This window comes from Cadophora gregata (assembly GCF_030347475.1).
Source record: "Cadophora gregata isolate MNR1 chromosome Unknown scaffold_4, whole genome shotgun sequence".
Classification (NCBI taxonomy): domain Eukaryota; kingdom Fungi; phylum Ascomycota; class Leotiomycetes; order Helotiales; family Ploettnerulaceae; genus Cadophora; species Cadophora gregata.
This window is the reverse complement of record NW_026695927.1, coordinates 2,389,724-2,410,170: the sequence shown is the minus strand read 5'-3', so window position 1 is coordinate 2,410,170 and position 20,447 is coordinate 2,389,724. Positions and strand designations below refer to the sequence as shown.

The window sequence follows — 20,447 nt, the reverse complement described above, 5'->3', positions numbered from 1 at the left end:
CGTCGTCTGATGTCCTCACTGGAACGCTGCAGATTGGAAGGCTGCCGATGCTCTTGAAGACTTCTGGCGGGGAAGGAGCTTGGGCCACTACTCTAAATACAGTCTAGTCGCGATGTCTCTTCTGGCTAGCGTCTCTTTTGTTTATGGGCAAGCACGACCCACCAAACCTCAAATCAATAACCCCTTGACGCTTCTCTTCCTTCCCCACTATCCATCTTCTTCACAGACCACTTCGAAGACCTCCCCAGCATTTTTGCTGTGATTTCTTCTACATCTTCCGCCGTTCATCCAGCCCAATCTCATCACAACCGCAAATATGAGAGAAGTTATTAGCATCAACGGTAAGGAGACCCTCGACGCGCCTGCACACCGCTCCTACTGCTCACCTACCCGCGTCCCCAACGTCCAGACCTCCTTTGTACTGACACGTCTGCTATATAGTCGGTCAAGCCGGTTGCCAAATCGCAAACTCTTGCTGGGAGGTAAGTTCACTATAAAGATTGGTGCTCAGCTCCTCCAAGCCTCCATCGCCCCTATCTGCGGTCGCTAACGCGCGATTTTTTCCACGATAGCTCTACTGCCTTGAGCACGGTATCCAGGTAAGCATATTCTCAACCACCACTCTCCCGCAGATATATTCTACAGACTTGGAGCTTTATCTAACGCGTTCTACCACAGCCTGATGGATATTTGACCGAGGAGCGCAAGGCCGCTGAGCCTGATCAGGGTTTCAGCACCTTCTTCTCTGAAACTGGTAAACACAACATGAACGCCTCCTTGATGCACGTATCTAACGCGTTTCCGCCCGGCAGGTCAAGGAAAATACGTACCAAGAACCATCTACTGCGATCTCGAGCCCAACGTCGTTGATGAGGTCCGAACCGGTACCTACCGCACCTTGTTCCACCCTGAGCAAATGATCACTGGAAAGGAGGATGCCTCAAACAACTACGCCCGTGGTCACTACACTGTCGGAAAGGAGCTGATCGACCAGGTTTTGGACAAGGTTCGCCACGTTGCCGACAACTGCTCTGGTCTTCAGGGTTTCCTTGTTTTCCACTCCTTCGGTGGTGGAACTGGTTCTGGTTTCGGCGCTCTACTCATGGAGCGTCTCTCCGTCGACTTCGGCAAGAAGGTCAAGCTGGAGTTCTGCGTCTACCCAGCTCCACAAACCGCCACTTCCGTTGTTGAGCCATACAACTCCATTCTCACCACCCACACAACCCTCGAACACTCCGATTGCTCGTTCATGGTTGACAACGAGGCTATCTACGACATCTGCCGAAGAAACCTTGGTCTTGAGCGTCCTAACTACGAGAACTTGAACCGCCTCATTGCTCAAGGTACGTGTGCTTGTCGGATGGTGTTTGAATAGTGTTAACATAATATCAGTTGTCTCTTCCATTACCGCCTCCCTCCGTTTCGATGGATCCCTTAACGTTGATCTGAACGAGTTCCAGACCAACTTGGTTCCTTACCCACGTATTCACTTCCCTCTCGTCGCCTACGCACCAGTCGTCTCTGCTGCTAAGGCTTCCCACGAGGCCAACTCGGTCCAGGAGATCTCCATGTCCTGCTTCGAGCCGAACAACCAGATGGTGAAGTGCGATCCCCGCAACGGAAAGTACATGGCTACCTGCCTGTTGTATCGTGGTGATGTTGTGACAAAGGATGTTCACGGCGCCGTCGCAACTCTTAAGACCAAGCGAACTATCCAATTCGTTGACTGGTGCCCAACTGGCTTCAAGATCGGTATCTGCTACCAGCCACCTCAAATGGTTCCCAACGGCGACTTGGCCAAGGTCAACCGTGCTGTGTAAGTACTCATGGAATTTGCTTTACAACCTTTTTGCTAATATCAAACAGCTGCATGCTTTCCAACACTACCGCCATTGCCGAGGCATGGTCCGCTCTCTCTCACAAGTTCGATCTCATGTATTCCAAGCGTGCTTTCGTCCACTGGTACGTCGGTGAGGGTATGGAGGAGGGTGAATTCTCCGAGGCCCGTGAAGATCTTGCTGCGCTGGAGCGTGATTACGAGGAGGTTGCGACGGATTCTCTTGAAGGTGATGAAGGAGCTGAAGCTGAGTACTAAGCGGATTGCTTTGCTGAGTGATATGTTTATCTCCTGTGGGATCGCATCATACTTGGGACTTAGATCTGGAACTTGATTCAGCAACATGATGCTTCGTTTGGAGTGTTTGGAGCTTCGTCATGTTCAGTATGGGGTTGTTGGACCAACGTTTTTCTTTTTACTGCGGACTTTGCGAAGGATTTCCTTCAACCAGAATGATCACCAACCCTCTTTGTAATTCACACCGTAGTCAGTAGGCAAATAAACTGTCGATAAGCACAGCTCTGCCTGCACTTCATACTGGTTACTTTTTAATATGCATGCAAATGCCAATGGATGATTTCCGACACTGCAAAGGAACCTTGTGACCTGCAAGAATATGCAGATGTAAATGCAGGCTGCGGTGAAAGTGATGAGAAATTGCGTTGCTTTCCAACCATTCGCTATCCTCGGAGCCAGTAAATCGTGAGACGGGCGGGAATTGGTACGCTAGGCGGCATCCCGCTAGGTTCGGGAGGTTGACCCAGCCAGCTTCAACCTCGTCTCCATCTCTTGCAACTCCAAGCTCCTGTCACCCAAGCTCTTGTTGATTGCTACGAACCTCGCATCATTATCGCAGCTTAAATCTGCAGCTTCAGTTCAAGAGTTAGTTCGGTTTATCTGCTGTGCCGACGGACCTACTCCACAAGATCCGGAAGTGGAGGCGCTATGGCGGAAGATCCAAGTAAGAGTTTATTTACTTTCGAGCTTTGGATGACCAGCCCACCAATGGTGAAAGGCCGAGGATTGAAAGTCATGGGCGGCCTTGGAAGGCAGACACCTGCACTGAATAGGGACAGCTCAATCCAACGTATTATTTGCTGACGACTTTACAGCGGCGCCGAGCCTGAACCTGACGCCAGAGGAGAAGCGCGTGTTTGGCCAACTGTTTCGAGAGGCAGATTCAGAGAATATTGGGGTTGTCACAGGAGAGGTTGCAGTCAAGTTCTTCGAAAAGACTAGGCTCGAACCACGCATATTGGGAGAGGTATGTTTCCTGTCGTCCAGCAGCTACCCGTCCTCCAGGCCATTCACAATACGAGCAAGACTGACTTACCACCTCGTTCTTAGATATGGCAAATAGCGGATAAAGAGAATAGAGGCCTGCTTACGCCTGCGGGCTTTGGAATCGTGCTGAGGTTGATCGGTCATTATCAAGCAGGACGAGACCCAACACCCGATCTGGCCCTTCGTCCTGGACCTCTCCCCAAGTTCGATGGCGGATCTGCTCCGGGCATAAGTCCTGTTGTACAACCACCTCCTGGGCCCCCGCCAAGTGCATTGCAACCTCAAGGCAGCGGCTCCGGGCCTATTCGAGTACCTCCTCTTACACCAGAAAAGGCAGCGCAATATGCTGGGCTATTCGAGAGGTCAGGAGCTCAAAACGGAGTGCTTCCTGGAGAGCTGGCGAAGTCAATATTTGAACGTGCAGGATTACCAAATGATGTTCTCGGGAGAATATGGAACCTGGCCGATACAGAACAGAAGGGATCACTCCAGGTGACTGAGTTTGTGATCGCTATGCATTTATTGGCATCCTTCAAATCTGGTGCACTTCGGGCGCTGCCGAATCTTCTTCCTGCTGGCCTCTACGAAGCGGCGGCTCGTCGACCACCCAGTAGACAGTCTTCTGGTGCTGGAGCTATGTCCGCGATCCCTAGGCAATTCAGTGGTGCTGGAACAGCCCGAACCGGTAGTCCGCTAAGTCGACCTTCTTACACTGCACCACCCCAACAATTCCCTCAGAACTCTGGTCCTGTTGGAGACTGGGCCATCACTCCATCAGATAAACAGAAGTTTGACGGCATTTACAACAATCTCGACAGAGCTAACAAGGGCTACATTACTGGTGATGAGGCAGTACCCTTTTTCAGCGAATCCAAACTCCCCGAAGAAGTTTTGGCTCAAATTTGGGATCTTGCAGATATCAATTCTGCTGGTCACTTGACCCGGGATGAGTTTGCAGTAGCGATGTACCTTATACGGCAACAGAGAGGGAAGCGGGATGGCAGAGATTCTTTGCCCAATGTTCTACCGCCGAACCTCATTCCACCATCGATGCGCAATCAGATTCATCCTGCATCTCTTCCAACAGCACCTGCCTTCGATGCGGCCCCGTCAATGCCCAAATCAGCTGCGGAAGACTTGTTTGGTCTTGACGCTCTATCATCACCCGGCCCTGCCCCGACGCAGGCTCCTCAATCCACTGGTGGCTCAGGCTCATTCGGCGCGAGTCGTCAAACAGACAATGATCCATTTGGCTCACGCGGACCCATGACACCAACTTCACCGACCGCCAATTCCCCTCAACACCAAACTGTTTTCAAGCCTTTTGCACCTTCGTCCTCCTTTGGCCAAAGTTTGAACTATCAAGGCACTGGAGGTTCAAACAATTCGGGCCCTGCGCAGCCAAGGTCCTTCCAGCCGCAGCATTCTGCAGCTGAAGACTTACTTGGCGATAACGACCCAGAGATCAGCAAGAGACTCACGAATGAGACGAGTGAGCTCGCAAATTTGTCTAATCAAGTTGGCTCTTTATCGAAGCAAATGCAGGATGTTCAAGGTCAACGGGCAACGTCTCAAAATGAGCTGAATCAAGCCAACACTCAAAAGCGCGAGTTTGAAACACGCCTCTCACAACTTCGCGCTCTGTACGAACAAGAAGTTAAGGACGTCAGAAGTCTGGAAGAGCGACTTACAGCATCCCGCAATGAGACCAAGAAGCTGCAAACTGAGATCGCCATGATTGAAGGGACTCATGCGGATCTCCAGAACCAACATCGACAAATTGTTACTGCCTTGCAAGCAGATCAACAAGAGAATGCCAACTTGAAGGAACGCATGAGAGTTATCAATGCCGAGATCGCCCAGCTGAAGCCTGTTTTGGACAAGCTTAGGTCAGATGCTCGTCAGCAGAAGGGATTGGTAGCAATTAACAAGAAGCAGCTTGCAACGAATGAAGGAGAAAGAGAAAAACTAAAGTCCGAAGCAGAGGAGCTGAACAAGAGTATTGAAGAGGACACCAAAGCACTCGCTATTGCTTCCAAGGCTCAAAGTCAAGTGCAGAGTCCCGCTCCAGTTGCAAGCCCTGCACTTTCTACCATGAGTGCCAACAACCCGTTCTTCCGTCGCCAGGGTAGCTCAACGGATATCTCCAACTCACCATTCGCGACTTCGCCTGGTGCAAACCAACAAAATGACCGTTCTTTTGAGAATGTCTTTGGTCCATCTTTTGGCGCTGGGGCAGCTGGCAGTGATGCTCCAACAACAAGCTTTAGGCAGGAGAGCAACCGTTCTCCGTCAGTTGGGTCTGCATCTGCACTTCCAGTTCGGTCACAGACGACAGGTGGAAGCGGTTTTGGATCCCAATCGTCGTCACCTCCGCCAACGGCTAACCGAGAGCTTCCTCCTACCACCACTATTCCACCCCCACCTCCAGAGTCTAGGCAGATCAGCTCCAGCTTTCTGCCCTTTCCCTCTCACGATGACTCTGTAACCTCCTCCCGACAGGTATCCGCTCCTAATAGTCGATCTGGAGAAGGCTCTACCGGGGCTGATACACCTACGAATTATATGGGAACGACACCGACAGGCTCGTCAGCTGCAGGCCCAACAGAAACTGCTAGAGCCGTGTCCCCAGGTATCGACCGAAATTCTAATGCCTCCCCTAACGCACCAGATCATAAAGACTCCATTCCAGGAGCTTTCCCAGGCGACTCTAACTCGACCATCACCGCAACTCCTACTGGCGGGAGTACTTTGAGTGATGCCACAACCGATCCCTTCGCAATGGTCAAGGCACCAGAGCGAACCGGAACAGCCAAGGACGACTTCGATTCTGCCTTTGCAGGCTTCGGGGGCGCTGCCAAAAAGCAAGAACGCTCGAACACGGGGAACTCTTCAGCGTCAGGATCCGCTGCTGCCACTGGGTTTAACAAGGAGTTTCCACCCATTGCAGAACTAGCAGATGACGAAGACAGCGACAGTAACAGCGAGGGCGGCGGGTTTGATGATGATTTTGCTCCAGCCTCTCCTGGCCATGCGAGAAAGATCAGTGGCTCACAAGCACCCGCGTTAAGCGATGGAAATGATCTGCTCGCTGCAAGACCAACCGCTGTCCAGCAATCGTCTGCATTGAGTGTTGGAACCAGTCCACCGACTCCTGGCGCCCAATCGTCACCTCCCGCATATGATAAGTCTGTTACGTCGACTGATCAAGCTCATGCGGAAGCTCAGCAGTACATTGGACTTCTTCCTTCCCGTGATGTCCCAACTCCAACTTCTGCCTCTCCCGAGCAGATATCAGGGCCTTTTTCAAGCGGACAGACACCGTTTGGTGCCCCGTCCACTTCCGCTCAACCAGTCGCTCCGCCGAAGATACCGTTTGACGACGACTTCGATGATTTTGATGGCCTTGAAGATGCTAAAGAAGGCGATGCCGATGATGAATTTGCTAATGTCTCTGCCCATGATCGATCTGGTCTGGATGATTTCAATCCTATGTTCGATAGCCCTCCACAATCAAAGGGCCAAGAACATTCCAGTCAACAAGGTAATGGTTTCGGAGGAAGTAACAATGCCTTCGGAGATTTCACTCAATCTCCAATCACTACCCAGACCTCGACCACAGCCGCTCCTGTCAATGACAATCAAGACTGGGATGCCATTTTTGCTGGTCTCGATGATGCTCCTCCGACAGCCACTGAAGCTCCCAAATCCGCAGAGACCGTCAAACCTCTCGGTAATGGCACCTCTACTAGCCCTCCACCCGAGCGTCCCCAAATCGGTAGAGCGCTCACAGAAGCTGGCGTGCACGACGACCCAATCCTGAAGAACCTGACTGGAATGGGATACCCCAGAAACGACGCCCTCGCCGCACTGGAGAAGTACGACTACAATTTAGAAAGGGTGAGTTGTGAACCTGCTAATCATTGACTCTAACTCTCTGACATGTGCTTGCAACAGGCTGCGAATTACCTTGCCAGTCAGTCTTGATTGGTGGTGGTATCTACGATGAGATTTGATGTAATGAGGTTGAGGAGACTCTCAAGATGTGCATAGTTTAATGACTTGGTTTTGTGGTTAGGTAGTGGTGGTGGTTGCATTCTCTGTCGCATACATAGCAAGCATTCCTTGAAATTGATTTGATTTGTCGTTACTCTTTGTCTTTATTATCGGCTTCGCTTGTCTGGTCTCTTTGCACTCCTTGCTTGACTTCAGAATGCTTTTGCAAGATGTCTTACAGAGAGGTTTGAAGTTTATCTTGTAAGCTTGAGTTAATGTGTACGATAGGCAGATACATTCCATTGGGTCTTCTCCCTATGGCATGACCCACCCTGATTTTTCCTCTGATTTGATGAGATTGATAGATTGCAGCTTCGCAAGAGGTCCAACTCTATGAACCTTCATGTTTTGCACAGGACTCGGATCACAGATGGGAAATATCCCAAGCTCTTCCCTTGAATCCAGAATCTAATACATTGGGTAATTATATCTCGACTGATGAAAGTCTACACAGGACCTCTCTTTTTTCCCTCTCCAACTCCTTTGCTGCACAAGCATCGAAACATTACCCTCACCTTTCTCCCATGCAGTAAACATTCCATCAACCTACCGCTTCTCATTAGTCTTCTTACCGCCAGCACTCCCATTCAAGGTATCATCCCCCTCAGTCATAACTCTACCTAACCCCCCAACTACCTCCCCATCATGCTCCGGCTCAACATCAACCGGCACAGGTGGACCTGTGAATTCTTTTCTCCCGCGAATAATATACCAAATCACACTAATCAACGCAAAGCCGCTGAACACCACACTCGCGTAGTTCATGGTCACAGGCGTAACCGGAATAGCAGTCGGCATACAGAACAGCACAATAGCCAGCATAATCCACGCTATCGTCGCAGCATTAATGAAGAATCCGAACTTGCCCAGCGAGAAAGTGGAGTGGCGAACGGCACGACGGCCGCGGATGAGGGAGACCAGGATGGGGATTCCGTACGAGACAGATAAGCAGATTGTGGCGACGCCAGTGAAGGCGCCGAATGCGGAGGTGGAACCGAAGTAGATGCAGCCGAGGATGCAGTCGACTATTGTGGAGAGGACGAGGCCGAGAAGGGGAATGTCGAAGCGTGGAGAGACTTGCTTCCAGAGTCTGCTACCAGGGATGGCGCCATCTCGAGCGAAGGCGTAGGTACAGCGGGAGGCGGCGGTCAAGGCACCTACTCCAGCGAAGAAGAGGATGCCGAGGATGAGGAAGACTGGCAATGTTAATTTTATTCCTCTTTTTCTAGTGGCTACATGTGGAGACGGGAAATAGAAGAGTGAAGCGTGAAGCGTGAAGATTGGAAACGAAGGAATTACTTACGGAGCGCGAAACCACCACCTGCAGAACCAGTTGCGATTTTGAAAACTAGACCAATGGGTTGTCCGTTGGCTACGGATAGAAGAAGAGGGATGTCGGGCAGGATGAAAAGAATTGGGATCAGGTAGATGAGACCGGTGAGACCGGCGGCTGCGACGGAAAGGACCATGGCTTTTGGGACTTCGCGCTGCGGATTCTGGACTTCTTCGCACATAGATGCTACCATACCGTATCCTGTGAGGGTATCTGAAACATATGTTAATGACGAAGCTAAGTTTATAAATAGTCGGAATACTAACATGCAGCTTGAAGAAGACCGACAAACCAAGCCCATCCAGATGGCCAGCCAGACGCGGAAGCATCGAAATGAGAGAAAACAAACTCAGCACTTCGGCGGTCATCTGACATCACGAGAACTGTGACAATGATGATAATGACCGAAGCTGCGGTCCAATAAATGCAAATCTTGTTGATCAAGTCGAGATATTTGGCTAGGAAGACATTGACGAGGAAGGCGATCAACATGACTCCCCAGAACATGAGAACAGTCTGCCATTGAGTAGCCACGAAGTCCGGATTGAAGATGGTGATTGCGGAGAGAATCAGTTGAGCGCCTGAGAAGTTGATACTCAGTGTGACTGTCCAATTTCCGACGAGTGTGAACCAGCCAGTGGTCCACGAAACCAGCGGGGCATATTTCTTCGTTGAAAGCATAGCAGACCAGTAATAGACACCTCCGGATGTAGGATAGACGGCGCAGATTTCGGCTAGAGAGGCGGCAATACTAAGAGAGATAATAGACACAAAGATCCACCCGTACAAAACAGTCACAGACTGGCCATCAGTCAAGGAAATTGCCATGGTAGTGCTGAGACCAAAGGGAACAGCCATAATGGCAAAGGACCTGTATTCAGTTAGAGAATAGCGACCACGTGAGAAAGGGGGACATACAGTCCAAGGATAGACATCATGCTCAAATACCGCGGTAGTTCGGCCTTGTAGCCCATATTCTCCAGTGCCGTATCGGCATTGGCAATAGAGCCATCATTGCGGGCGATTGAGCCCGGCATTTTGAAGTTGTTGGCCTGTTTCCTTCGGTACCCGAAAACACAGAAGGGGCAGGATGGCACGAGAGCAAAGCAAAAGTGAGATCCAGACTATCTGAGAGATGGGGCGATTGTTATATACGGGCAAGGCACATTAAGAGAGTAGGTTGCTCCGAACGGTCTCGAATCCCGAGTAGAGATAACGCGTAACGTGTAAATATCGGCAAGTACAGCGGCGCGGGGGACAGGAGAGGGGCTCGGGGATCTAGATTAAGATAAAGAGGTAAGGCAAGGTAATCGTCCGCTGTCACTTCAACCTGTCAAATATTCAGGGAAGTGATCTCACGAAAAAGAGGGTGCGGTTACCATGCGATTCCCAATGCGACTACTACGTAATAAGCTTCGATTTCACTTGGCACGCCTGGGCCCGCCATGAAGCCGATATGTCAACGGCTTGACCGAGAGACCAATGAGAGGAGAACAGCCGAGGGCAGCATTCAGATAACGGAGGATAGGAAGTCTTGCAGAATCCAAATAATGTGGTGTAAGAGGCGCTCAATGTGCACTTTTGACGGCACGGAATCTTGATAAAGCCCACAACGGTTACCTCAATTCGCAACACAGCTCCACTATCCCCTGAACAAATATGTGTTCCTGAGTCAGGCCAAAGAAGGCAGCTTGCCGAGGGAAACTGTACTGGGCCAGGTTGTCCCGACTAGAAGAATGGCAACTGTTATCTCCGTACCATCTATCCCGAAGTAAACAAGTACCAGGATTGTTCTTGAGTTTCTCGGTAAAGAACAAACAACGAAAAGAAACAAAATTCCAAAAAGGGGCACAATTGCTTTGGTTGCGTGCAGTCATGTGATTTTAACGTTGGCTCTAGCTGTTCTCGGCTTAGGTAGACCGTCGTCATCCTGGTCCCAAGTGCCCGTGCCCAAAATGTATCCCATCGATCGAGGATTTGGACAAGGGGAAGCACACCACCTGCACCGCCTGGCCTTGGTTTCCCAACGTCACAAGGCCTAACTTCCTGAATTGTCTTGTACACCCGCCCGCCGTTGTGCAAAGCCATTTCTCATGGCTTCCCAGACCGACGGCCGTGAACGACGGCCATCTGCAGCTGCGAGATTTCCAACTGCCCCTTCAGTCATGACGATGAACGGCCATTTTGCAGGAGTTGGTGATGCGCCGACAAAGGAGCAGTACGAACATGGCATCCAGGTTATTGATGAAGAAAAGGAGTTCAAGTATGCGACTGTCTGCCAGCTTGTCATTCCATGCTAATGGTGCTTTAGTCCTCATCTCAACATGTATCTCCAACTCACCAAGATTGCACAATCTGGCTTCAACTACCACCTGATATCCGTTTTTGGCTCGCAGTCCACAGGGAAGTCGACTTTACTCAACCATTTATTCGGGACAGATTTCGGGGTTATGTCTGAGACTGAGCGGCGGCAGACCACTAAAGGGATATGGATGTCAAAAAACAAACGCGAGCATGCAGAAGGTCCGGATTCTAAGAAGATGGCCGAGAATATCCTAGTCATGGATGTGGAGGGGACTGATGGTCGCGAGCGAGGAGAGGATCAAGATTTCGAAAGGAAGAGCGCCCTGTTCGCCCTGGCTACCAGTGAGGTTCTCATTGTCAATATCTGGGAGCATCAAGTTGGTCTATACCAAGGTGCCAATATGGGACTTTTGAAAACAGTCTTTGAAGTCAACTTGCAACTGTTTTTGAAGGACAAGAAGTATGCGGACTACCCTTCAGTGTGCGACAAGCTCTAACATCTCGCAGGTCCAATCCACGATCGCTCCTATTCTTCGTCATTCGCGACCATCTTGGCACGACCCCTCTTGCAAACCTTCGCAATACTCTGATCGCCGATTTGACAAACATCTGGACCAGTCTTTCGAAACCAAAGGGACTAGAAAACTCCCGGATAGAAGACTACTTTGATTTTGGTTTCGCAGCATTACCACATAAAATACTGCAACCAGACAAGTTCTTGACTGAGGTCGGGAATTTGGGAACTAGGTTTAGAGCAGGCCACCGAACGTCGAAGGAACATGGATTTGATGCCAACCACGAGCTGGAGGGTGGTATTTTCTTACCCGAGTATCACCGTCGAATTCCTGCGGATGGGTTCTCCGTGTATGCGCAAGGTGTTTGGGATCAGATTGTTAGCAACAAGGACCTGGATTTACCGACTCAACAAGAGCTTCTGGCGCAATTTCGATGCGATGAGATTTCAAGAGAAGTCTTGGAGGCTTTCGACGTTGCGATACAGCCACTCGAGGAGAAACAAGCCGAGGGCGTTAGACTTGGGAAGCCGGCTGTGCTGAAGGCATTGGGAGCATCTGGAGCCGGGGCCCGTCTAAAGAGCATCAAGGCTTTTGAAGTGGAGGCGAGCAGATATCACAAAGGCGTGTACGCCAGGAAACGGGTCGAGCTCGAGGGAAAGATTGATACTAGGCTGAAGGCACTGTATAATGGACAACTCTCGGCAGCTAATAAGGCCGGTGTTGCATCGTTCAGTGACGCTGTCTCTGCTGCGGTCAAGGCTGGCCAGAAGAAAGGAGCATCTTACGAGTTTGCCGAGATTGTGGAGCGAGAGAAGAAGGTTGCACTGGCACAATTTGAAGCTGAGGCACGAAGTCTTGCCATAGAAGGAGTGCCGTGGACCAACTTCAAGCAGCAATATGTTTTGTATGAAAAAGACTTGAACGAAGTCAGCTCCCGGTTACGAAAAGAGGAGATGCGAAGGCTTGCAACGCGAGTCGAAAGATGGGTCCGTTCTAGGCTCGGCGACTCAGTTGGACTTGAATTCAATAAGTTGGGCTCGGGCCGTGGCGGGAGTGGTGCACCCGAAACAGGCGAGAAACCCGCAACTGAGAAAGACTTATGGGATCGGATATGGAACCTCTTTGTCGCCACGGTTCGGGAAGCAGAAACACGCTTTGTAGAAAGAGCCAAGAGTTTTGATGCCGACCAAGATGAGATCGATATTGGGTTATGGCGCCTGAGACGTAAGAGTTGGGGCGTTCTGAGGGCCAGGATCGACGAAGAAGTTATGGAAGGGAATATCTTGCTCAAACTTCGTGAGAATTTCGAAGACAAGTTCCGATATGACGAGGCTGGCGTGCCCAGAATTTGGAGGCCAACCGACGATATTGAGGGAATGTACACGAAAGCAAAGGAGTCCACACTTACTCTCATCCCATTGTTGTCTAGATTTAGACTAGCGGAGACGTATGGACCCCCAGATCTCCCAGAGTGGATCGGCAATGCACCCACGAGCGTCGATCCCAAGGATGAAGAAGATCTCACCCCAATTGGCGGAGTGGATGAAGAGGAGGGCAAGAGCCTTGAAGAGGAGATGACAATACTTGGTGAAGCCAAACGTCAAGATCTCGTCGTGAGATTCAAAAAGACTGCCGATGGCGTTTACGTGGAAGCCAAGCGCAGTGCCATTGGTGGCGTTGCTCAAGTTCCACTCTATTTCTATGGCCTACTTTTGGCACTAGGGTGGAACGAAATCGTGGCTGGTAAGTCATGGCCCGGAATGCCATCGCTCTATCACACTAACAAGTCCTAGTCCTTCGCAATCCAGTCTACTTTATCTTCCTCATCCTTCTCGGTGTTGCCGCCTACGTAACCTACACTCTCAACCTTTGGGGTCCCATGCTCCGCATGGCGAACGCAGCATCCGCCCAAGCAGTCGAGATCGGTAAGGAGAAACTCCGCGAGTTCTTGGAAAGCTCGGATACCGGCCGTCAGGCGCTAGCTATGAAGGGCAGATATGACGACGATGATGCCATCAGTCTCAACACTCTGGATAGCCGGGGCAAGAAGAAGGCTTCCGTCGACGACGAGGACGATGATGATGACATCTAGGTCACGAGGACTCACTTGACTTTCTGGATTTCTTGCTGTAGATTTAGATTCGGGAAGGCATAGGTTCCTTAGTGGGGATAAGATGGCATGGCCTCTCTCCAAACGGCCACAGCCAGGCGTGTAATTTAGGGTAGGGTAGGGGCGATTGGCGGTGTAATGATCTATGAACGATGAAATATAACCAGTTCATCCACACTTCCTGTACAGCGACTATAATAGCGCGAGGAAATCATCATATCTATACATGTGGGTGCAAAGCCATCCTGAAACCATATCCAACCCAAATACTCCGTTCCAATGCATTATTCCCTTCCATAGCAAACCACTTAGAAGACTTCCGCTCCGACCGGCCCTCCAAACCAATGCCCCAGCTCATCACCCCCTTCTTTCTCCTTCCCTGCACTAAAATAATCCGTCAAACGACTCGTCTCATCATCCTCATCAACCGGCCAATCCACCTTGGCCGCCGCACCTTTAGCATCTAACATATCTTTCGCCGTCCCCCAACTAAATCGACACTCTGGGCCCCACCCAAATACAGGATCCATATTCCGTTTCAGCCAGGACGTACAGCGTGCATCTGAAGGATATCCAGAACCCCATGAAGCTTCTTCTGCAGCTTTCGCCGACTTCGTCCCCGACATCTCCTCATCTTCACCGCCCTCCTCCTCATTCTCAGCATAGCTCTCATACAAGACCTCCAAACACGCATCCCTCGTGACCTTCGCACAAACACTCGCCGCGCTCACACACGGGTACAAGCTATCCGCCTTCTTCGCAACCGTAACCTTCGCGGTGGGAAACACCCTCTCCAACCTCTTCTGATACGGTGCAGGCTGTCCAATCGTATCGATATAAATCTCCTTCACGTTAACGCCACGCTCATACACTCCTTTGATTAATGAAATCGTCGCATCCATTGCTTGTGCGTTGAGATTGTAGGTCGCCGAGGGCTTCATCATGTTTGCGCCGATGTCGCGCGCGGACATGACTTCGACGGCCCAGCCGCATTGTGTGTGGAGGTCTGTGTCTGGAGTGCAGAGTTTCTCCATGAGGGAGGAGCGCACGTTGGGGGTGAGAACTTTGCTGTCGTCGAAGTGGTGGGTGTTGCGTAGGAGGGGGTCGGACAGTGGGAGGGGTAGGTAGAAGAGTCCATAGACCATAGGACCCAGGACTGGACCGCGGCCAGCTTCGTCGACGCCGAGAGCGCAGGGAGGGCCGGGCTCTGCTTTTTCTGATGTGGGTTCTGAGGGGGATGAGGGTGGTGGGAGGAGAGACGGTGGAACGGGTGAGAAGTGTGTGTAGGATGCGCCGTCGAAGAGGAGGGATGGATTTATGGATGGAGCGATGAATACTTCTGCTGCGGGCGTCTCCAGCGTGATATCATCTTCCATTTGGGAGTCTGCCATTTTTGAGGTGTTGTTGTGGTATAATTGTGAGGTATTCGGTAAGTGAAGTGAAGATGTAAAGTTGTAAAGTTTGAGGTTGACGCGCTCAGGTACGGGAGACGCGACGTGATTAATTGGACCCACCTCGCTTAATGCTGCGCCTTTATTTTGATACTACCATCTGCAGACGAAAGTCAACATTGAGAAGCACACGCTCGTATTGAAAGGTCATCCACGTATCGTATTGCACTCTTATACGAGACAATAAATGAAAAGAGACATATCACAACTCAATACCCAAAAGCTTCAAGGTGCAAAGCAACCTCCTGAATCTCTCCTCTAGATCTCATCACCTTCTTCTGAGCCTTGGAACACGCATTCGCTATGTCTTATCTCATACCTGGCGATCCACATCCAAACACAAATTCTTGCCTTTTGTGATCTCTTCTGCTATCAGAGCACCGATAGATGGCCGACCAGTCGCAAACTGCATCGAGTGTGTTGCTTGTTGTAGTTCGGATCATCGATAGCATGTTCATTTTTCGTTCTATCCTCAGTGGCCCCAGTCATAAATCGAAAGAACGAACGGTGCAAAACGAGAGATACTGGAAACTCACCTCATGAGGGGGAAGTCTGGCAGCAAGAAGTCTATTCTTAGGATTGAGGGATCCAAATTCGGCTCCCAACCATGTGTGTTCAGAGGGGCAGGTTCAAATTCAGAACCCATGCCTAGTTTCCAGTCTACCCGTTGGCCATCAATACAAGAGAGTCCTCCAAGGCAACCATAAACGACATAGTGCACTGAAGTCAATTCTGCCCCAAATTGATGCTAAAACGGATGTCAAAATGACTAAACGTAACGACGAGGCTATTAAAGGAAGTATCTTGAATTGAAATAATCTCCGTCTCCAGCTTTTCGTCGAACCGTAGCTTCTAGATGCAGAACGAAAGATTTAGAATCAGAAATTGCAAGGCAGGAATGGTGCACTGAGAGAAAAGGAGGGAGAACTGTTGTTCCATTGTGAAGCCAACTCTGCCTTAAGGGCGTGCTGCTGCTGGCTGACACGTACAATATCATAACCATTCCCCTCTCTCGTCAACTGACGAATGGGCGGTGGCAAGCTGATACTCAGCAAAATTTGCCAAATCATGAACGGCAGGCAAAGAGCTTTTACCTAACGTTTCCTGTGGGTCTTTCGTGTATCGGCAATAATGACTGGCGGTTGGGTCCGGCGAGTCCTCCTATGACCACGTATATTAGACTAATCGGTATCTTCACTCGACTCAAGTGAAACCGACGTGTCTTTCGACGATTGCGGCGGAGTCATGATCCATTGCTTGCATTCACATTAGAAATCGTGGGATCATACACACTGTCCTCAGCGGAGATCTGGACAGAGGAGTCACACCGATGGGTGTCCTAGTAACTGAGCGGAGCGTATACATTGTCCACAGCGGGAATTTGCATAGGAGGGTCATACTGGCTCTGAGCCCAGCACTCCGCGGGTGATTGATTGGTTGGGTCCTCTCCGTCTTCATGATTGTAACTGGATTCAGCAGTCCCTTGTACACTTGAAGTGCCAGGAAGTCGATGATTTGCTGACCACTTCTCGTGCAGGACGCATGACCCCACGATGTTGTAAGGGGAGATGGATTGCCACGTAGTCACCCTTCGCTATTACCCTCCGTACTGCGCTGAGGATGACTGCCTCTCATCTTCCGCCCAGATAATGTTTCCATCCGCATCGCTGTGGAAGTAACGGTAGTACGGTTTTGGCTTTGCTGTTGCGTCCGTGAGATGTTGAGGATTTTCGCTTGTGACTGCTGCTGATTGCGGAAATCATCCGAAGTGGATTTTGGGCAGGGTACTGCATATTTAAAACTCAGTCAATCGATTCGGAATTTGGTTAGTCGCGACACGATGGGGATGTTTTTGTTGTATTTGTGACTGGTCGTGGCACAAGACCTCTCTCTGCTAAGCGCCTTCGTTAGCCTTTGGCGGAATTAATCATAATTCGCCGCATAATTCGCCATAGAAGCCAATCAGAGAACAATATATTTGGCCCGAGGAAAATCGAGGAGTTTGATCCAGTGGGATGCATACCGCATTCGGGGCCTCTCCGATGCACAGGTACATTACGCACTCTTTGAGGATGATTCCAAGAATTTCTCTGCGGATGTAACTGTCTTATCCCCCGGCATCCACTATTTTCTAGCGGTAGCCCGACTGGGTTGAATGCGGTTGAGAATGTGGGGGCGTCAGACCCGTTGTTTCTGCAATCGATGCAAGTTCGTTCGTCTCATACTGGCTCCTCATTCCTGCTTCGATTGCTGGGCACTTCTGAGAACGACCGAATTTAATTAATGAATTTTTGGCAAAAACGATTGCCATCAAGGCAACAAGAAAGGAATCGCCTTCTATTGGGGGAGGATGAGTCAAGTGGAAGACCCATAGTCATGTTTGCCCGGTGATTCTGAGGCAAATACTGTTAGAAATATAGGGATTGTAGGCGTAGACTCAGTACTGTAGGCCGTACTACTAAGTACGCTACCCTTTTATATAGGAGATTCTCTTTCTCTGTAGTAGCTCCTTATACAACTATAATTCTGTTATAGTAGTAATTCGAATCGATTATAAAAGACCTTAAAACTTTATTTTTATTAAGATCTCTACTTTATTAACTCTTAGTATATCTACTACTACACTATAATATTATCCTAATTAAAAGCACTAATTCCTATTATCACTAGAGCCTTAAAAGGTAAAACTCTACTAGAGTTTAATAACTTCTTTAAATAGGAGCTTAAGACTAAATAAGAGCTAGCTAGAGCTAGAGTTCTTTATTACGTTCTTACTATAGTTAGCGTGCTAAATAGTATTAATTAGTAGAATACTTATACTAAGGAAAAGAAGGAAGCCTTTAAAATAGTTATTAACTTAATCTCTAAGCTCCTCTTTCCTAAGTATAGAGATATTATTAAATTAAATAACGCTAAGTTTCTCTAGGAAGCTATTTATACTAATAAAAGTAAAGTAGTTTAAGGGAGTCTTACTTTTATTAATATAAGAGACGATTTCTTTAAAATAAAGTTTATCTTAAGGAAGGAAATACTTTAGAACTATATTATAAGGCTCTTACTCTTTAAAGTGAAGCTTAGTAGTAATAGTAAACCTCTTACTAATAAAAATATATATCTTAAGCTATTATAGTTATTACTAGCGTCCGGAGCTTAGATTACTATAGTACTTACCTTAGAATCGTAAGACTTAGATCTTAGAGGTACTATATAAAAGCTTAATAAATATTAAATTTAATAGAGAGAATAGCTTTAACTTATAGCTACTAGTAACGCTATAAACTACGCGAATAGAGGCTATAATAGAGGGAGAGGTAATAGAGATAGTAGAAGCCGGAGAGGTAGAGGCTACTTATATAGAAGAGGTAATATATATAAGAATAGAAGAGGATAAGAAAGACGGAATAATAATAGTAAAAGTAGTAGCTAATAGAGATATAGAGAGCACGTAGAAAAGAGAGGAAATCGCTCTAAATTAAGCTGAAATTAGTATATTTAGTGTAAAAGCTATAGCTATTAGTATATAGATCATACGGAAGCTAAGAATACTTACGCGAGAGATAGCGCTAATAAAGTAGAGGAAATTAAAGATAATAATACTTATCTTGTATTCTTTTCGAAAGAGAGTTACTATACTAAAGATATAGAATATACTTTATTAATAATCTCTATTATAGAATCTATCTAGAAAATCGACTCTAGCGCTACTTACTACTTTAATAGAGTTCTAGCTAAGTTTAAGTAACTTAAGCGCTAGTATAATACTAAATATATTAAAACAGCGACTAATTTATACTTAATAGCTAAAAGTTATAAAGATATTATTATTAATAAGTTAACTCTTAAAGATATATAATATATATCTAACTTCGAAGCTATAAAGCTAGTATTAATATATTAACTCTTAGATAAAAAAATTAATATAGAACTAACTAAGATATTAGTAAATAAATACCGGAATAGTAAACTAGCTTTTATAAGTATAAGAAACAGAGGTTTATATATTCTAGATATAAATCCTTAATATTAAGTTACGTATAATATAATTCTATTAGACTTAAAGCTACTAAAGGAATAAATAGAGAGTTAGCTTAGTACAAAGGAAATAAAGGCAGATCTACTCTATAGGCGCTTAAGCTATATAAATTACGCTTATTTAAAGAAACTAGTTACTTATAGCAGTTATAAAATAAGACTAATTTCTGTTCTAGAGCTAAAGAGAGTGAGGTGTTATAAGGCTTACTTTATAAGCTATATAAAAGAGCACTTTAATAAGAAGTCAGATAGTAGAACTAACGTACTTATTCGCTAACTACACGCTAATATCTCTAGTATCTTATTACGCTTAATTCATAGTTATAAATACTTCCTTTTAGTAGTAGATAATACTATAAGGATATATTAAGTAGATCTCTTAGTTAATAAGTCTATATTAACTATTTAACTAGTTATTCGGAAATTAAAGCTATAGCTTGAAACTTAAGGGTAAAGTAAATTCTGTATAATTATCTACTAGAGGACTAATAATAGTAAGGGAGAGTTTAGTCCTAAGTTTATTAACTAGCTATAAGAGAGTAGAATTATTCCTAAGCCCTCCCCTCTATATAAATACTCTCTAAATAGAGTTGTAAAGTGATAGATATATAAACTAGCTAAGATTATACGCTTAATCCTCTATAATATAAAGATACCTAAGAATATATAGTACTACGCTATTAAGTAGGTAGCTAAGCTAAAGAATAGACGCCTAACTACTACTTTACTATATAAAATAGTTACTAGACTTACTCTAATTGAAGCGTATAGAGGATAGCTTATAGACCTCTTAAAAATAAGAGTATTTAGCTCTATAGTATATTTTTTATATCTACCGGAGCTATATTAAAGTAAAATAAAGTAAAGAATAATTCCGGGGTATTTCGTATTAGTAGGTATAGCTAATACCTTAACTTATAGGCTCTTAAATATAGAGACTTTTAAGGAACTAGAAACAGCTAATTATAGTTTTAATAAATATATAATATACTCTATATATATTAGTAGTAAATAAACTATACTAAAAGATAGTAATAAAGTAGTAGAAAGACTTCTACTACCGGCTACTAGTCTAGTACTTACTAAAAGGCTAGCTAAGAGTACTAAAAGCTTAGAAAGACCTCTAGGAACAAGGCTAGCTATAGAAGCTAAAAGACCTCTAAAAGAGAGGCTAGCTATAGAAGCTAAAAATCCTTTAAGGGGGAGGTTAGCTATAGAAAACATAGTAGGAGATACTAAGGGAGCGTTTAATTAATATCTCCTTAAATAGACTTAACTAGTAAATACGTCTAATAATACTTTACTATTAAGATATAATAGGAAATAGTATAGAAAATAACACTTCGAGTAAGCTACTTAAGTAATAGCTACGAAGCTATACTTTTAGTAAATCCTTAATAAGGCACTAACCTGTTAAATAGCGCTAATTACGCTTAAAGGAGAACTTATACGACCTCTTAAGGTTATAACTATTATAGAGGCTCTAAAAGAGAATCTAATGGAATAGAAGGCCGCTATTCTCAAG

General features: G+C 47.0%; 5 protein-coding genes across 5 annotated transcripts; 3 read left to right on the top strand and 2 right to left on the bottom strand.

The window, feature by feature from the left end:
- The first annotated feature begins 64 nt into the window (after positions 1–64).
- TUB1_2 (alpha-tubulin) lies at positions 65–2,598 on the top strand. Its single transcript, XM_058504121.1, has 7 exons — positions 65–341; positions 442–482; positions 573–599; positions 679–754; positions 813–1,343; positions 1,393–1,816; positions 1,867–2,598. The coding sequence occupies exons 1-7, from the start codon at positions 317–319 to the stop codon at positions 2,093–2,095; spliced, it is 1,353 nt and encodes a 450-aa protein (XP_058360834.1). The 5' UTR covers positions 65–316; the 3' UTR covers positions 2,096–2,598.
- Positions 2,599–7,108, top strand: ONS95_010519 (uncharacterized protein; the record flags this gene model as incomplete). Its single annotated transcript, XM_058504120.1, has 4 exons — positions 2,599–2,798; positions 2,950–3,101; positions 3,185–7,021; positions 7,079–7,108. The coding sequence occupies exons 1-4, from the start codon at positions 2,783–2,785 to the stop codon at positions 7,106–7,108; spliced, it is 4,035 nt and encodes a 1,344-aa protein (XP_058360833.1). The 5' UTR covers positions 2,599–2,782.
- On the bottom strand, positions 5,359–10,315 carry ONS95_010518 (uncharacterized protein). Its single transcript, XM_058504119.1, has 4 exons — positions 9,429–10,315; positions 8,777–9,381; positions 8,481–8,723; positions 5,359–8,373 (listed from the first exon to the last, which is right to left on the bottom strand). The coding sequence occupies exons 1-4, from the start codon at positions 9,545–9,547 to the stop codon at positions 7,724–7,726; spliced, it is 1,617 nt and encodes a 538-aa protein (XP_058360832.1). The 5' UTR covers positions 9,548–10,315; the 3' UTR covers positions 5,359–7,723.
- A 170-nt stretch (positions 10,316–10,485) lies between these two features.
- On the top strand, positions 10,486–16,425 carry SEY1 (Dynamin-like GTPase that mediates homotypic ER fusion). The gene is made up of 4 exons (XM_058504118.1): positions 10,486–10,773; positions 10,822–11,274; positions 11,322–13,072; positions 13,123–16,425. Exons 1-4 carry the CDS (start codon positions 10,604–10,606, stop codon positions 13,419–13,421), a joined length of 2,673 nt encoding a protein of 890 aa, XP_058360830.1. The 5' UTR covers positions 10,486–10,603; the 3' UTR covers positions 13,422–16,425.
- On the bottom strand, positions 13,748–14,830 carry ONS95_010516 (uncharacterized protein; the record flags this gene model as incomplete). Its single annotated transcript, XM_058504117.1, has 1 exon — positions 13,748–14,830. One exon carries the CDS (start codon positions 14,828–14,830, stop codon positions 13,748–13,750), a length of 1,083 nt encoding a protein of 360 aa, XP_058360831.1.
- Positions 16,426–20,447: the final 4,022 nt, after the last annotated feature.

What these genes read in the sequence shown, in the direction of transcription:
- ONS95_010518 (XM_058504119.1), bottom strand. Translation starts at nt 9,547, where the DNA reads ATGCCGGGCTCAATCGCCCGCAATGATGGCTCTATTGCCAATGCCGAT. An exon ending in ATGATGTCTATCCTTGGACT is followed by an intron (nt 9,382 to 9,428) that starts GTATGTCCCCCT and finishes AACTGAATACAG; the next exon opens with GTCCTTTGCCATTATGGCTG. An exon ending in AGGTGGTGGTTTCGCGCTCC is followed by an intron (nt 8,374 to 8,480) that starts GTAAGTAATTCC and finishes TAACATTGCCAG; the next exon opens with TCTTCCTCATCCTCGGCATC.
- SEY1 (XM_058504118.1), top strand. Translation starts at nt 10,604, where the DNA reads ATGGCTTCCCAGACCGACGGCCGTGAACGACGGCCATCTGCAGCTGCG. An exon ending in GATGAAGAAAAGGAGTTCAA is followed by an intron (nt 10,774 to 10,821) that starts GTATGCGACTGT and finishes ATGGTGCTTTAG; the next exon opens with TCCTCATCTCAACATGTATC. An exon ending in GTGGAACGAAATCGTGGCTG is followed by an intron (nt 13,073 to 13,122) that starts GTAAGTCATGGC and finishes AACAAGTCCTAG; the next exon opens with TCCTTCGCAATCCAGTCTAC.
- TUB1_2 (XM_058504121.1), top strand. Translation starts at nt 317, where the DNA reads ATGAGAGAAGTTATTAGCATCAACG. An exon ending in TCGCAAACTCTTGCTGGGAG is followed by an intron (nt 483 to 572) that starts GTAAGTTCACTA and finishes TTTCCACGATAG; the next exon opens with CTCTACTGCCTTGAGCACGG. An exon ending in GAACCGCCTCATTGCTCAAG is followed by an intron (nt 1,344 to 1,392) that starts GTACGTGTGCTT and finishes ACATAATATCAG; the next exon opens with TTGTCTCTTCCATTACCGCC.